This window comes from Ambystoma mexicanum, chromosome 12 (genome assembly GCF_040938575.1).
Source record: "Ambystoma mexicanum isolate Mex_15411 chromosome 12, UKY_AmexF1_1, whole genome shotgun sequence".
In the NCBI taxonomy this organism is placed as follows: domain Eukaryota; kingdom Metazoa; phylum Chordata; class Amphibia; order Caudata; family Ambystomatidae; genus Ambystoma; species Ambystoma mexicanum.
The window spans coordinates 1172448923-1172466776 of NC_090936.1; the positions used below are offsets into that span (position 1 = coordinate 1172448923).

Here is a 17854-nt window from a genome sequence, read left to right on the forward strand (position 1 = left end):
GAGAAGGAACAGATCAACAGGGGAGAAGGGGGGCAAAGGCAGAGGCAAAGAGGAAGGTCTTGAAAGGTTTCCGGAACCAAAGATGTTTTTCCTCAAGTTTCAAGGTGGCCGGGAGGCTGTTTCAAAGGGAGGCACCAGCCGAAGACAGGGATCTGCCCCAAGCTTGTTTATTTGCAAAACAACTAACCCCGAGGGAGTTAGAAGTAGAGGAGCGATGGGGTCGAGAGGGGAGGTATTTACGGAGGGATAGTTGAAGGTATTTTGGACCCAGGCCCCAGAAAGCCTAGTGGACAATGCAGAGGGTTTTAAATTTAATCCTTGCATCCACTGAGAGCCAATGAAGGGATTTCAAGGCTGGAGAGATACGATCCCAGGGCTTGAGGCCAAGGACAAGTCTTGCAGTCCTGTTCTGGATTAGTTGTAGAGAGTGGAGGCAGGTAGATTTAAGAAGAGGCTGATACAGTAATCCAATCGGGGAAGAACCAGAGCTTGGGAGACAGTGAGCTTTTGAGGGAAGGAGAGGAAAGGTAGAGTACCCCTAAGGAGGTGAAGTAAAAAGTTTGATTTTTTGGAGACATCAGAGATGTGTGCAGAGAACGAAAGTGTAGAGTCAAAGACAACCCCAAGGTTCTTAGCCGCGCAAGTGGGGGTGGGAGGAGGGCCAAGGGAGGCCGGCCAGAGAGTGAGAGGAAAGGATGGAGATGGTGTACCAATAAGGAGGATCTCAGTCTTGTTGGCATTTAGACATAGATCATTGGCGGCACACCAATTTTGAATGGCGATTAGACAATCGGAGATGAGGGAAGGAGAGGAGGAGGCTGAAGGACGCCTGAAAATGAGTTGGGTGTCGTCAGCATAGCACTGGAAAGTTGAGCAGAGCATTGACATGCAGTAAGCGAGAATTTCCAGGTATTGGTTGAAAAGCCAGGGCAGAGGATAGACCCCTGGGGAACACCACATGTGGAGAGGGAGATAGAAGATAGGAAGGACCCAAGTTGTACCTGGGAGGGTCGATCAGAGAGAAGAGCCTGATCAGTGATACCGAGGTTGTCATGAAGACAATTGAGCAGGGTGGTATGGTTGACCGTGCCAAACGCAGAGGAGAGGTCAAGTAGGAGGAGGACAGAGGGAATGTTAGATTCAAGGCTGGAGAGCAGGTTTTCACGGATATTCAGGAGAGCAATTTCCGTACTTCTGGCAGCTCTGAAGCCAGATTGGTGGTCATGGAGGGAGCCAACAGAGTCAGAATGGAGATTAAGCTGAGAGATGGCCAGCTTTTCCAGGCGCTTGCCCAAAAAGGGAGCAATGGCGGTAGTTTGCCAGACATGACGGATCAGCAGTGGATTTCTTGAGGAGAGGATGCAAAAGGGAGTGTTTAAGAGGGGTGGGGAAAGAGCCAGAGGCAAAGGAGAGGTTGCAGAAATCAGCAAGGGCCGGCGCAAGGGTCTCAAAGTGGTCCTTAATGGTTTTAGAGGAAAATGGATGGACCTGTTTTGATGAGGTTTCATAGATCGGACTTGTCTAGATATCTCATCAGGGGAGAAAAGAGGAAAGGAGGAGAAAGGGGGATGAGGGGTAGCTGAGGGAGGGTCAGCAGGCTGAGAAGGAGAGGGAGCGGAGGAGAGGGTGGACAGGATGTCCTGGGTTTTAGAGATAAAGTGAGAGGCAAAGGCATTCCCTAGTCTATAAAGAGGAAGCTGAATGGTCAGGAGGAGGGAAGGGCTGCCCAGAAGGGGAAAATATTCACAATAAGGTCTTAGAGAGAGGCTGGGGGGCTTCAGAATAGTTGTCTCCGCGAGAGGTGTTGGCCTTGTACTCGATGGCCACCGAAATGATTTCCGAAAGGCTCTCGCAAAGCTTTGGCGGCTATATTGAAGATTGACACACCTGAAGGCGCAGTCTGTGATTCCACCGCGTCCTCGGTGCTTGTGCGCCCTTGGATAGCGGGTCGACGACAGTTCCAGAAGGATGCCCAGTCGCATTCCGCCAATGTGGTGGCGTGGAGGGTGTCGAACCGCGAGGTTCGGAAGGTGTAGTCAACATTTATGGCAGTCCTGTGGGTGTCGAGCACTAAGAGGCCTTAGGGGTTGTGCGAGTACACGTGGTGTGTGGGTGCCTTTGTCGCCATGGTGCGATCTCCCCATAAAATCGGGGACAGGCATCTGGGAGCACGCAGGCTCCGCGGAGAGGTCGATGGCTTCCAATTCGGAGCCATGGCTGCCGTCTGAATCTACGTAGTCCGAAGCGATGGCGCTGATAGGGGGAAAGCTTTTCGGCCTCGGAGAGGAATAAAAACCCAGGGCCCCACTCTCCATACTGTAATGGCCAGGCCAGAGGGCCAAGGCCACGCAGTCGTCGAGCAGTTCACAGTTGGCGAACAGTTGCGGAGGTCGTTGGCGGCTGGAATCCCACAAAGCAGTTGTCGAGAAGGTTGTCGAAGATAGACTAGACAACCGTAGGCCATGGAAATGAATTTAGCAATATAAACTCCTACGAGCTCTGCATAAGTGACCAACTAGGTTGGCGTAAAAAAAACAATCTGAGTGACCTCAACATGTGAGGGATTTTGGGTACACTATATGTCACGTTAGGGATAGTGTTAAAGTCACGACCATGTCGACGTCCCTTTCGATCTTCGAAAGAAAGATGCAATTCTCATCGATTTCCACTAGATGTCGGACTATATGCACAGCATGTGATTCTAAGCAGATCCACAAGCATCAGAAATAAGATTATTTTGGAAAGTAGTGATTATAACACCCGTCTAACAGATGAAGAACCAAAACAAGCACATTTGGAAAACAAAATGCAATAATTAAATAAACATTTGAGATTTTTTTTTTTTTTTTTAAGACAAGAGACAGTTGGCAAGAAGCCAAACTGTACAGCAACTCACAACATCAAATGTGCACCAAAGAGTGATCTAAACCAATTATCAGTGGAATTCTGTAAGGCAAATGAAAAAGCTGTCAGAGACTCCGACAACATAGCAAATAACAGACGCAGGTGAAGTGGACAAAACCAGGCCTGGTGCAGGCTACACAGGAATTGGAGCAAGGGTCCAGGACCAAGAGGGAAGCCGCAGATTTTCTACTAATACAGAGGTGGGTAGGGACAGGGGAGATCTTTCCACTCGTGAGCATCCAAGCTGACCACAACATACATGAACGGTCCAATACATTTCACACTAGCTGCATACATGGTTATATTAAAAACATGAAAAATGTAATACAGATGACAGAAATTTGTAATGAGATGTGGTATTTAGAGAAATTAGAAGAGAACATTACAACTATAATAGAAGTGGTGTTAAAGCAGCTTTGCCAAAGAATGTGCTTGTAAGCTGAAACCGGCCTCCGATTAGGTAGCAGACATTTTTAAATAGTGTTCGGTTTGCAGACTAGTTGTTGCATGTTTGGTAATCAGTGGTTTCAGAATGCATGATGCTTAAAAACAAAATGTACTTTGTTCTGAAGAAGCCTAACTGTTTAGTTTTAGGATTCTAAACAGCAGTTCCCACAGAGAGGTAGTTTGTTAAAGAGACAGATGCCTGTTTTTAGGGAATGGTTTTGATGAAGAGATTGTTTTTAATTGAAGGATTCTATACATGTTTACATCTAAAATGTTATAAGTGTTGAAATGGAGATGCAAAGGATTTGAAGAGATTGTACATTTTCTGAATACAACTTTAAAATAGTGTGGATTTATAACTCAAAAATTCTGCATGAATGTCCAAACTGACATGAACATTTCAATTCTCTTTAAAGAGAAGGGAGAATTTCTAGGCTTCCAAACAATGCATGGCTAAAAACAAAAACACAGGGATTCGTAAACATAATTGTCTTAATTGGAAATAAACAAGGTGACTTTAGGGGCAAGAGAGCCACTCTACACCTTTTCTCAGAATAAGACAACTAGGCTAGCAACAGGATATGAATAAAAATCATATGACACTTACAGGTGTGTACGCCCAGAGTTCCTTACTCCTGTCTGAACGGTTGGAGGTGCAATTCAATGGAGTAGACAACATTGCCACCAGTGCAGATAATGGGACCTTGACAGCCCTGAATCCCTCTTTAAAGTCCAAACTGTCTATGGTGCCACACCCTTCTTCAGCACCAAAATTAGACTTATCACAGGACCCTCAGACAGGGACCCACTAGTCTGAGGCAGGAGACACAGGCTCTCTGAAGGTTACCCACCGAGAACTGGATGATTTGGCGTTCAACTTGGTTACCGGCTCGGATCCTTGGCCCCACACCCCCTGCTTCACTGCACAAGTTGAAGCAGCACACGTACAAAAGTGCGATCAAAGTGCAGTCGGCAGTCTGCGGGAAGCCGGTGGCGTGGAGTGGGCAGTCACCCTATGCTGATTAGCCAGCTTTGACTACAAGAATCTAAACACCAGTTTAGTGTGTATTGGGGGTGGGGGGGATCATTTACCCATATTTTTCAGCTCAGCCTGGTGTAAATTTGTGACTCTAACGTCTGAATTGCGTGGTTATAAGAATGAGTTACAAATAATCTAAGGAGTGGGAACTGGGGGCATACACACGGTACAAGCAACATCTAATCAACAATCTGCTTTGCTATTTGAGGCATTACATTTAGATATGCCAGGAAAAGCTGCCGACGCAGGTTTCTCGAGTAAGTGTGGAAAAATGACTTCTTTTCCTGTCCACTAAACGGGTCCATGTGTCAAACAATAGATAAAATGGAAGCAAAAGCTCAAGGTAGCAACGAGAGTCAAAGGTTTTGGCACGGTTAGTGGAGGATACTCCAGTTGATAACAATTACTACAAATTTGCATGGAGTTGCAGAAAGAAACCAACATAGCAAGATATAGAACATTAAACAACGCTCAAGCCAAAGAGACTACTAGCGTCACACATTCCAACACAGCGGCATCTCCTAATTTGGTTCAGTTTGCAGATGCCTCACAGAAATCTTTACGCTCCACGTATGACACTTTGTCAATTGAAACGGTTTCTAATCACACCACAATTTTTATGACATCAATCTTGGTCACTTTTACAATGTTGCAGGAAATGTAGAAAAGTCATTATGCTCGAGAACAAATTCTAGATGCAATAGAGGGCCTAAACAGAGGAAATTGCCCTCACTCATCAATACTGCAAAAGAGTATGGTGGCTAACATTTTCGAATCGGAGGAAACTAATAATGTCCCGCTACAAAAAACGAAAGGGGCAATCAGCTTCCACCAGATCACAGAAACAATCCCAGAAATGTAACCATTCTACAATTACCTGAAACACACTTACCACAACAGAGGCATCTCTTGATAACAATAGTCAGCCATGGGCAGTGAGAGGAAGTGAGCAAAGAGCGGCAAAAGACACCATCCAAAAGTAGCAGAGAGCCAGAGAAACAATTTCCTGCATGCAACATCTAGAAAGGAAAACCTGGAACTAAGAGGATTATGGAAAATGAATGGGTGGAGTAGAGGCAAGGCTTAGTGAAGAGGGATGCTTGCTCCTATTCTACGCTTTAGAGGTGACTGCATCCGTATGCAGAGGCTTCATATGATCCAGCCTGTGGTGCAAAAGTAGTTGGGAATTAGGCAGAGCAAGACACCAGGGGCAAAGCATTCATTAACATTTGCAGCATTAAAAAAAAAAAAAAAAAAAAAAAAAAAAAACTTGGACCAAAATTCCTCTGAACCGCATAACCATTGACCACTGAGTTGCACAAATGAGTTAACAGTAATCGATGAAGACTCTGGAGGAATAAGAAAGTGCTCGAAGAACACGAGATAACCCACGTTAGCACATGCGAATTAGAGAAAACCTAGCAGGAAAAAAAAAACTATAAACCACAGTGGCAGCCGCACTACTTTGCCTAGCAATGCAGCTCCATTATTGTGAGCATAGTAAGATATTAAAACTGATGCATAAGTGCAGGATTCGCAAGCTGCATGTGGATGTGTTTAAGGAACAAGTAGATTTTCATAAATATTCAATTAAATAACCCTGCCCTAGTGTGTCTTTTCGCTGAAATGTTTTCAAGCTCAATGTGCTAATGCAGGCTGAATATTTGGGAGAAGAACCCGCTCTCAAGGGTACTTGATCATGATGTCTGAAATCATGTTCTCATGTATTCAATGGCTGATGCAATTACCTACTCCAACCTTGTGAGCAAAGGTTTTAAAATGTGCCAGACTTGAAAAGCTTCATTTTGTTGCACAAATGTCAACTATGAACGAGATGTTTAATATTCACTGTTTCGAAAATGTAGAGCACATACACCCAAAAAACAAATATAAACTCATGAGCAATTAAACTCAACTTTCGTGATTTGTTTTGCATTTACATAGCGTGAAAATAAATGAATTTGCACATAGATATTACAAAGACATCTTACCTAGTGACATCACTATTTGACTTGTCATCCTCATCCATTTCTTCCAGCGTTGCATCCCCATTGCTTAAACTTTCGATGATGGAGAGCTCGGTGCTGCTTTGAGACAGTTCTTTGGATTTGCTGAGATTTGCAAGCGAGGTCACAACGTTGGCCAATGTACTCAAGTCACCTTGACACAAGTCGGACTAGGACAAGGAAGAGCGCATCAGCATTAGACATTCTTTCATAAGCTGCATGCAGCTCTCCGATGGTTTCGTCTTTACACTGTCTCAATAAGCAGAAGAATGATTCAGAGAATCTAGCAATGGCCATTCCCTGTAATCGTGTTTACATGGCACAAACCCATACAAATTCTCACAATCCTGACAGTGTTGCCAATATGTGGCTCAGCATGGTATTGAAGTATCGCATTTAAAGTCTCAAAAGGTGGCCAGATAGGACATGGGAACAGTGGAGAGGACATGAAAAAAGAACAGAGGCAGGATCATTAAATGCTTTTGTTTTTCTCTACAATACGTTTCATGGGCCAAAAAGGGTCTTCAATCAACCAAATTATTTTAAAAAAGAAGAAAAAAAAGTGGAATGAAGCTACAATTTCTACTAGCAAAGATAATAAATCTGAAAATTGCTAACAGATTTGTGCATTTCAAATATATTCCCCCATGAGCAGCACAAGAGCTGTGAAGTGACAAGTTAGCTGGATCAGATTACTATGTCAAGCTAGGTACTGCGTTTGCCAACTGCAGCGGCATAACCTTAAATGGACCATAATACAAAAACCACTGTACAAGCACTTTAACTCAAAGTTATTAATTTGGTTGGTAAGAACGTTTTTGTAAAATGTATCGACAATCTTGTGTACCTTTTCAGGAGACATATTTTCCTGCTTTAGTGCGGATTGAATATTCACCAGCATTGATGAGTCCAGGAACCCAGATTGCCTGGAAAAACAGGGCAGCGTTAGTGAAACACAAAAGAAAAAGAATGCATACATGCCTTGTGTGACAAGTGTACCTTTGCGATCTGTGGTCCGTCACAAACGTGGTGGTGGCTGCAAGAGGGCTGCGTAAATCTTTCCTGATGTAGATTTTCTCTGTGGATGCTGCGCAGTTGGACGATCTCTCTCTGGGAGATTCAATAGGTTTTCTTTCACACTGAACAGCTGCAAAAAGAGGTGCCCCATTAAATTCTAGCATTCTCCTTCTGTTACACAAAAGACAGCAAGTAAAAGGAAGTGCCATAGTAAGAACACAAACTTCATGATGTTCAAGAAAAACAAATGCTACTTGGATTGCAGCCCAGAGGAGGGCACAGAATTGAATACAGTTTGAGCACACATTGAGTCTTATCTGGAAAACACGCACTTTGATGGAAAAACTAAACTGATCGCTTATATTTTCACTGCACTATTACAACACACTAGATTTACAGAAGAATGAACTACCAAAACTGTAATTGTGTATTTCAGCAACTTGCGTCACTTTCAGGTCATCACCTTTGAATAAAATTTTTTTCAAAATTAGGCGAGACCGTCAGATTCAACACTGAACACATTGCATCAACAGAAGGACAAATATCCAGCAATGTTCAATTCCTGGCTGAGCTTGAACAGTCACATCAGGTTTCCTGAATGACCTGCAAAGCGTTTCAGTAACATTCATCACGTATACGTTCATTTCCTACACAAAGGAAATTATGAAAAACCCGGAAGAATGCTTAATTGGGTTGAAAAGGCCTATATCCATCATCTCTTGATAGTAAAGGTTGTTCACCATAGTGACTCCTGTACTCCTAGTCCATAGTCCCCACTGCCCCTTCCTCCACACTCTTGGGACTACCGTTCCACAGGGTTTTGAAGGGGGTGAATGGACCGGAGCAATTCTCCTATAGAAAATACTTTATTTTATTGTGGGGCTGCGTACTGTGAATGGCACACGTGGGTATCCCATCCAGGCACTGCCCCTAGGCTCTCCCTGCCAGTCCTTTTCCATCTGCCCAGGTCATACCGGACAGATGTTTATTACTGCAGACTGCATTCACAGCCCCAGTTATGCACAATAGGGGCACCTAAGCACTAACTTGGAGGCGCTTTTTTTTGTGCCATATCTAGTGTGGCTGCTCCTTGTTAGCCCTGCCTCTACCATTTTTTGAGAGGGAGGTCTGTGCGAGTGTTTTGCCTTTGACGGGAACCTTTGGGTGTCCCAACGTGGGCTCCAGTCTGTCTGGGAAGGAAGGAAGTGGGGGACGAGTTTATCACGCCCCTGCTCTGTGTTTGCCCGAATGGAACCAGCTCCCACTGGGGGTTTGGCTGTCCTGATTGGACAGCCACCAGCCCCTTTCTGTAAACTGCAGAGAGAGATGGCAGAGGAGTGTGTGTACTGAAACTGAATAAAAGTTGAGGTTCCTGAGGTGAAAGGCAAGTCGACCACTGGAAACTGAAGTAACCTAAGAAGAAGACGACCAGAGACACCTGCAGACACTTTGCAACACTGAAGCACCACTGCTGTCCTGACCCCATTTACTGTGCGACAGAGGAACTCCTAAGAGGACTATGCGTTTCGTTTGGCTGGTGGGAACAACCAGTCCCAAGACTAACTTTAATCAGCGCCACCTCCCGAGGTCCTGTGACTTTCCAGAGCTGCGGAACCCCAATAGCAGGAGACCTCCGACCCAATTTAAGTGCATGGTCGTGAAAAGGCTGAATCCGTCCAAGTCTTTGCTGAGCTCCAGGTGATCCTCCAGAGACACAATCCGACTCATCCAAGTCTCCTCAGCAGAGTGCAGGAATCGTAGAAGGTTGACCAGGTGAATCATGTTCTTTGTTGGTGCAGCAGGAAAGGTGCCAAAACCTCAGTGACCAAAGGAGTTGCTCTAATCCGTGCTAGAAGTCCCCCCTTGAGACTGCTGACGAGATCCTGTCCATTGTCTTGACTTTTGTCACCAGTCCAAGGAATCCAGACGTCTGGTCCAGCGCCGCCACATCGAGGAGAATCCAGCCACAAACATTTCTTCAAACTATAGGTACTTTGGGGAAAAAGGTATTGCTTACCTTCCAAAAAGTCACTCCATGGCGTTGAGTGCACGTACAGGTGTACAGGGCAACCCCCCCTTACCTCGGACCCCAAGCCGCTGCTTGTGTCACTTTAGCAAGCCCTTTAACAGGGTCTGCAACGTTGGTTGTATTGCATCTTAGATACTAAAAAATATCCAGGAGTTTGTTGTTCTACTGCTTGTCAAGACTTTGATCCCTCTCTGAACTGCCTTTAGCTAGGGTTGCGTATTGAACTTTAAAAGCCTTGCTGTACGAAACTGTATTTAAAAGTGATTGAGTATATATAATAAATCTATATTTTAATATACATTTGAGTGTTTCTTTAATGTGCATTACTAACTAGGTTCAGTGTACTTACCTACAGCTCACATCTTCCTCTTATGATAAGCCCGACTGCTCTGCCACTCTACCAAAGTTCCATGAGTAGTACAGCCTGATAGTAAAGAGTTGGGGGGCAGGGGGGTCTACAAACCATTGGGATGGTTTCATGAAGTCTACCTACAAAGTGGACTTTAGGAAAACTCCCCCAACAGAGGAGTCTGTGGAAGGGGACTACTCTGCCCTAGGAGTACAACAGTCTCTATGGTGAGTTAATTACTCCCACGTTCCGCCTCACTTCCTCCATACGTTTGGGCGGCTACCAAGCACAACATACTGGAGGGGTGGAGGCACTACCTTGACCAACCCTAAAAGGTTCAGAAGCACTGCCTGACCATAATCAAGCACTGGCCCCAGAACAGACATCCATGCACTAGTGCTTACTGAATGCGGAAGGTGAGGCCCATGTAGCTGCCTTATCAATGATGTACCAAGGGATGTGCCCCTGGAAGACAACAAAAGTAGCCTTTGTCATCACGCCAGACAAGTGCTTTGGTCAGCCGCGAGAGGTTCTGAAATCTGTAAAAAACTCTGCAATGCAGGAGACTAACCAGCAAATAACAGATGCCTTGGATGCAAACTTCCACTGCAAGTCTGTATCAAATCCTGTTGCATCATCTACAACGCTTTCATCCTGAAGTCCCCAAGCTACCTCACTGAGAAACACAGCTTCTCTGGAGGCCTGCGATCCACCAGAAGTAAGGAAATGTGCAGACTTTAATTACGATAGTGGAGGAAGGAAAGAACCAGAACACAGGCCTTCTCGGTCTACGCTCCAAAACTCTGGAACTGCCTCCCGTCAACATCAGACTTGCCCCATCACTTCGACAGTTCAGGAAAGCGCTCAAGGCCTTCCTCTTTAAGGAATGGCTCCTCCTTAACACCTAGGTGCACACACCCTGCACTCCCCCCTCCCTACCTGAGGCTCAGTGATCTGCTTCCCACGGTTTCCCCCATGCAGCCGATTGCCCGCCCTCCCCAGTTAGCTCCTGCTCCTTTTTTCTCTGCTTCCCTCACTGTGTTCTTCTCCTACGATTGTAAAGCGCTCTGTTGCTTGATGAAGCCATGTACGCTCAATTACAATAATAACTTACAACAGGAATTACCACCACAAAGCAGAAAGAGGTTTGGAAGAGCAGAACTCCTTAGCTCTATCCAAGTAAAGATTAAGAGCTCTACAAACATAGGGCCTGTTCCACCTCAGAAGAGGGGGTTGGGGAAGAAAGGGCAAAAGTGAAATCACTTGATTCAAGTTGAACTCAAAAACTGCCTTAAGGAGAAAGTGCTTCATGAGGACTAACTTGTTTGTTTATTTATTTAGTATGGCGCGCAAAATCCAGAGGTAACAGGGCGCAACAGAGGGCAGGAAGATAGGATTACATAAAAACTTAGTTGCAGGATAAGGCACACATGAACAAACAACAAAAAAAAAAAAGAGGCATAGCATTACATTGCGTGGAGTGTACATATATACATATAGTTAAACAAATGCTTACATATTTACATATTTAGTGCTGTGCATAGGGGCAGTTTGGTTGCACTTACATATTTACATATTTAAAGCTGTGCATGGCAGTCAGGTTAGAACAACGGCATGGGCAGATGAGATGGCAGGGTCAGTCGTGAGGATCATTGGCCGGCAACCAGGTGAGCGTGTTTCGCCTGAAGCTATAGTAGGATTGGTCTTTCCTAATGTTGAGTGGGAGGGCGTTCCAGTATTGGGCTGCCAAGACAGGGAAGCTACTGCTGCGGGTTTTCTTTAGTCTGAAATTGGGTACCTGCAGGCAGTAAGAGTTAATCAAATCTGATGGGGCGGGTGGAGGTTTTTTTCTTTATTCTGGATGCGAGATAGGGGGAAAGGCTGCGTTGTTTAAGCATTTGTAAGTGAGTGATGCCGTTTTGAGAGCGATGCGGTCAGATTTTGAGCCATTTGTTTTCTCTCCTTTTGTTGGAGATGTGTTCCTTAGAGGGTAGGTTGAGGGCTGTTCTGAGAGCGTTATTTTGTAGTGTCTGTAGTTTGTTGGTTATATATTTGTTGGCTCGTAGGTACATGGCGTTGCAATAGTCCAGTCTGGATAGTATTAGGGCATTGGCTATGATGATGCAGCTAGCTTGGGTGAGGAAGGCTCTACTTGTCCTGATTAGCTTGTATGTGTAGGCGGTGGAGGATGCTAGTGAGTTGACTTGTTTTTTTAATGACATATTTGCATCAAGGTTAAAGCCTAGCGTTTTCACTGTTTTGGCCACTGTGATGGTGTTGCCATCAATGTTGAAGGCCTTATAGTTGGAACTGAGTTTTTTTAGATTGGTATTGGATCCGAGGAGCAGGATTTCGGTTTTCTCATCATTCAGACATAAGCCGTGTGTGGCCATCCATGCCTGAATGATATATTTTGTTTACCAAGGCCGTATCTGAAACGAAGTTGCCCGAAAGGGGTATGAGGATCTGGGTGTCATATGCATAATTGGTATACGAGACACCCAGTCTGTACAACTTGTCAAATAGGGGCTTGGTAAAGATGTTGTAGAGGGTGGGAGAGACACAGGAGTCCTGGGGTACCCCACAAGTTATTTTAATGGGGTCTGCTGAGGCAAGGATAAGAAAAGACCCTCATGGTTCGGTTGTCCAAGAATGATTGAATCCAGGCTATGGCCTCTTTCGAGAAGTGGGCAGCTGAGGCCAGGTGTTCGCACAGGACTGCGTGATCCACCAGGTCGCATGCTGCCGACAGGTCGAGGAGAAGCAACATGGCGATGTTCCCTTTGTCGTCAATCTCATTTATCTGGGTTTTAAGATCGATTAAGGCTGTCTCGGTACTGTGCTGCGGTCTGAAGCCCGATTGGCAGGTGCCTAATAGTTTGTGAGTTTCAAGATATTGCTGAATTTGCAGGTAGTCTATTATCTTTAACAGGAATGGCATTGTGGTGATGGGCCTGTAATTGGTGGGAATAGCAGGGTCTAGGGATTGCTTCTTGAGGAGAGGCAGGACCCAAGTTTAAGTTGTGATTTGTTCTCTTCTGTAGGGGAATTGCGCCATTGGCTTTTGAGTTTCCTTTTTGTGCAATCTAAGTTCTTTCACATGTGGGGTGAACCAGGTGTAAAATAAGTATAACAAGCCTGCAACTCCCCCACCTGAAGGGCTGGGGTAACTGCACCAGGAATGCAGTTTTCCACAAAACAGGACCACTGTCTGCCAAGGCCATGGGCTCAAAGGGCTTTCAACAGAAGGCTGCAAGGTCCACATTCAAATCCTATGCAGGACACAGAGGCTTCACAGGTTGTAACAGCATAAGCACTTACTCGAAAGATCTCATTCAGATCTGCCAAGGAGTCAGTATTGTCTTCTGAGCCATTATGACCACCAGTAGAACATAAGTGGGACATCTAGTGCTACGCCCAACGCTGTTCGCTCTGCAATAAAGGGGGACCAAATCCAGTCTGTAGGATAGAGGGTTAAGCTGTGCAGCCTCTCACCAACAGCAGAAACAAGCCTACCACATTTCTGTTTTCTTCCTCCTCCCCTGCGACTCCCAGGCCCAAGACAACACAGGAGTCCTCTTGGGTATGGCCAACTCAAGGCTCTTGTGGTCTCAAAAACCAGATGTTTGCCAGCTACCACGGAACAAGCAATCTAATTGAGGACACAGTGGGAGGATTGATCAGTGATCTTCAGAAGTAACACTTTATACATCAGAAAAAAATGTACCATCCTCCCTTATATTTCTCATGTCGAGATACTCCTAAAAGAGAAAATAATTCAGAAGGTGGACAGATTGTGGGTTGAAAGGTGGGCACAGAATCTATACAAGGAGCCTACAGCGGGCAAAATGCCCAAAGTGGGCCACCTCACTTTGTTCTCTCTACAAAGAAAACCAGACTTAAGAACCTGGAAAATGTGTCCCACAAAGTTTTGGCAAATGGGCAATGACAACACCCCTCTGCAGAACCAAAATGGTATGGTACCAAAATGATGGTATGGTAAGAGACTTCAAACATGCAACACATCTTGAAAAGGAACCTCAGTGATGAAGAAGGGTCCGCACAGGGCAAAGCTGACCCAGAGGTAGCTAGACTCCTAGTCGAATGTGCCTGAAGCTTAAATGGCACTTTTCGTTAGCAAGAACTTTGATAGAGCACTGTGATGGGTCCCCTCCTAAGAAACAGCGGTGTGCTTTGCCTTGTTTGGAAGACAGACTAAAAATGGAACAATGTGTAATTTCTAAGTCTAGAAGTACTTCACTGTAACCCTGGGGCAGTCCAAAAAAAGAAGAACACGGCTATGAGGTAACAGAGAAGAATGCATGAGGCGTGACAGTAGCAGTTTTTGTACAGGTACGGAGGACAAGCAGTGAATCAGAGGAGCTGGAGAAAGGTTAGGGTCATACAGAGATGGGAGAAAATTGGACAATGTCTTGCAGTGCTGCGAGCAGTACAATGCTATGATGAACAAACCCCTGGTTCTGTGGCGAGATGCTGCCTAGCATAAACTGCTGAACTGGTGCCAAGATGCTGCGAGAAACACTCTGAATAACTAGCTGACTAGTGTTGAGAAGCTGCAAGACCCAACTATTTTCAAAGTGGAAGGAATAAAAAGTGTGACAAAGTTACAATTCCAACCTTGTTTCCAGCCCATTGTTTGCCCGAGTAAAACTGAAAGGACCCCTGTACACACTCCATTTTGATTAGTTAAGCATTCCAAGTATTATCCGTCGTAAGGAGGAGAATTAATGCACAAGAGGGCAGAGCCTTACAAATTAACCCCACAGGATTCTCCCATAAAACCCTACTAGATCTATCTAAATCAGATCATGGATATTAGGCTAAACACCCCTTAGCTATTCCCGAATCCCCTGAGATTACAACTAGTTAGTAAATACCAGGTGTTAGGACAGTTTTTCTGAAGTCAACTAAGGGCTTAGTAAAACCATTCAACTGAGTCAGTACCAAACTCCACTCTTAGTATAACGCGGTACCACCTGAGCATATGGTAACCTAGACAGAGCAGCCAGGCTTATCTAAGGAGGGAGAGAGGGCTGTAGAATCAGTACAAAGAATTTGCAGTATACAAAGGGTTCAACAGAAACACTTAGAAGCACAAGTATTCTAAAAAATAAAAGGTTAAATACAGTTATTCCAAGTTAAGTCTTGGGGCAAGTACTTTGTCAGAGTAATACACTTTTTTTAAAAATTTTAATTCAGTTTGTTACAAACTTTTTAAAACAAGCACACATTTATGAAATCATTAGATTCCTCACATATTTTACTTCTCAAACTCTTTCAATAATAGTTCTAATTCCTCCAAAAAAAAAAGTTAGTAAGTGCAAAGGTGAGTTTCCCACCTTCTCCTTCTTGCATTTTTTTTCCACCAGTCTTCCGCACTATAAGTATAGAATTTTCTTAATTCTGCTCCCATAAATGTTGTTCTCAGGTCTCTCAATTTCGGGCATGAGGTCACAAGATGTTTTAGCGTCTCTATTTCAGTGTTACAAAATCGACAATTGGTATCCATTATCTCACCATTTCTCTTTCTCATGTTTTTGTTCTCCATCGTGTGGAATAAGTTCAGTCTTAGTTTTAGGAAGATTTGTCTTCTCCTCAAGCGTGGACATTTTAGTAGTACTTGGGTATTTGATTTAGCGCCTTACTTTCAGGTGCAGAATCTTTCATGCACAAGTGTTTTGCTCGCTGATCGACAGTTTCAATCAAGTCCGTCTACCATAGTTTTTTCTTTACTGCGTTTGGATTTTTTTCCAAAATCTCTTTAGTCATTGACCATTGTAGCAAAATGTTTTTGCAATTCTTTTTCCAGATCTCAAAGACTTCCTTTGGATTATTCATACTTTCTGATCTCAGTATTATAGATGGATAGTGTTCCATAATACTCTGCCATTAATTGACAGAAGGCCCAGTTCATACTTTATACATGCGTTTGGTGTACTTTGAGTATCCTCTTCCAAAATGTGTTTTCACACTGTGACCATAGAAGAAATGGACATCCAAACATTGCCTCGGCTCCATTTATTAGTGCAGGGATAACTTTAGCTTTATAGAAGTTTACAATGGGCTTGTTTGAAAATTTCCCATATTTCTTATGCAGCACCGCTCATTGCACTGCCAAGGCTTTACATTTTGTTTTTATTTTCCTCCCCATTGGTTCGTCCGTTATACTTGTGCTTATTTTCACTCCCATATATGTCACTTGGGATGTGCTCTGAAGTGTCTCATTTCCCAAATTCCTTTTTGGTTGGGCTTTCTTTGATCGTTTGACCTTTTAGATCTGATAGTTGTACGATCTCGTTTTTTTAACATTTATTTCGAGCCCTTTTCTCTGTAAGTAATTTGCAAGTGCGTTCAGTTTTCGCTGGAGACCTATCGGGGTTAGGTCTAGCAGGACGATGTCATCTGCGTATATTAGCCAGCTTATGTGATTCCCATTTATTTACGGGGGGAATGCAGGGATTTCTTCCAATACTTCGCCCACATCAGTGATTAATAGTATGAGGTGATTGGATCCCAAAGGATACCCTCGTTTTACGCCTCTCGTGGTTTCTATCCGTTGCATTAGTGTTCCTCTTTGGTCGAGACAGATTTTAACATGTGTCTGAATGTAGTTCTTTTATGGCCTGCAACAGACTCGGGGGACATCTCAGCTTTGCCATCTTCTCCCATAATAGTTCACATTATAAAAACAAAACACAGTGCTTGATGGTACACAGACCAAAACATAAACCTTGTTTAGGAAACTAACGGCATTCCTAGGCAAGTCAGACCTTATCAAACACATTTCGTATAGGACACACCTATTCATGGGGGGTAAAACCATAAGTCACTTTCTGATTACTTTCAGTAATACAAGGGTAGTAGACCCCTACCAGGTTTGCAGTGACACTATTAAGGACTCACTTAGTAAACCCACCAGCAAGTTTACTTTTCTGAATAGTGGAACACTCATTCAAGGGACAGTAGACACCTATAGCCAAATTCAGGATAATAGAGCTATAGTAGGTGAATAAAATCTTTAGGTGTAATATACAATTACAGTTGCTTTTCAGCTCAGTGGAACAGAGTCTAAGGTAAGGAATCACTATTTACACTGATTTATGACTGCACTAGGCAAACCAAGGTCAGCTACACCTACAAACAATTTAAGAATGGCACACAGCTATTCTAGGCAGGCAAAGCCTAATGTTATATATTATTACAGTTGCTTTTCCGGTCAGTGGAACACAGACTAAGCTAAGCAATAACCAACTTATTTTAGGATGGCATACAGCAATTCAAGGTTAGTCAAACCCATATACTTTTTGAAAGGAGCTTCCAGTAACTTAAAAGGTAGGTATAAACCTAAGACTGTTTTAGAATATGTATAAAACAGACCAGGGAAAGCAAAACCCAGTTGGTGAACTTACACACTAATATTCTGAAAGTGAAGCCAACAGCATTACTTTTGGGGGAAGTAGCACAACCAATTCACAGGTGAGTAAATTAACTTTACTTATACTTTTCAGAATGCCAGAACACATTCAAGGTAAGTAAGAACTTTTTAACTGCTCACTATCAGTTACAGTTACCAACCTACTCTTGTACAAGTAAGTAAACTTTTAAACACGTGTTCTATTTTCTAAGCAATAGGCCCAATCCTTAGAAAGTATTTCCCTTATTATTGGAGCAGGTGTGTTCTCAGTGGCAGAAGGTGGGTCACTAGGTCTCTAGTGTCCAACAGGCAGTTCAGGATAGGCACAAAAGTATGAGAAGAACAAGTTACTTCTTACCTTGTAACGTTCTTTCGACGGGATGTTCCTCCGACGTATTCCTTATCTTAGATATCTCCTCCCAGCTCTGCTTGCCTCGGAAAATTTTTCTCTAGAGGGCGTTGAGCGTCGACGTCCTTCGAGTCGATGTCCCTCGACAGCCGCCGTATCGACGTCGACGTCATCTTGCCTATAAAGGCCGCGCGCAGCGTCCGTTGCTCAGTTCCGTTTTGTAGCCCACAATGATTCTTTCTGGACTAAACTAATCACCCTAAAGGAGCGTAAGCTGCA

General features: G+C 44.0%; 1 protein-coding gene across 2 annotated transcripts in view; it reads right to left on the bottom strand.

The window, feature by feature from the left end:
• NR2C1 (nuclear receptor subfamily 2 group C member 1) overlaps window positions 1-17854 on the bottom strand; it is a 614538-nt gene that overhangs the window by 234440 nt on the left and 362244 nt on the right. For both annotated transcript variants that reach the window (XM_069629809.1, XM_069629810.1), the window contains exons 7-9: window positions 7396-7543; window positions 7244-7322; window positions 6382-6566 (exon numbers count right to left, since the gene is read on the bottom strand). In XM_069629809.1, coding sequence (XP_069485910.1) covers window positions 6382-6566; window positions 7244-7322; window positions 7396-7543 — 412 coding nt within the window. The remainder of the gene's footprint in view (window positions 1-6381; window positions 6567-7243; window positions 7323-7395; window positions 7544-17854) is intronic.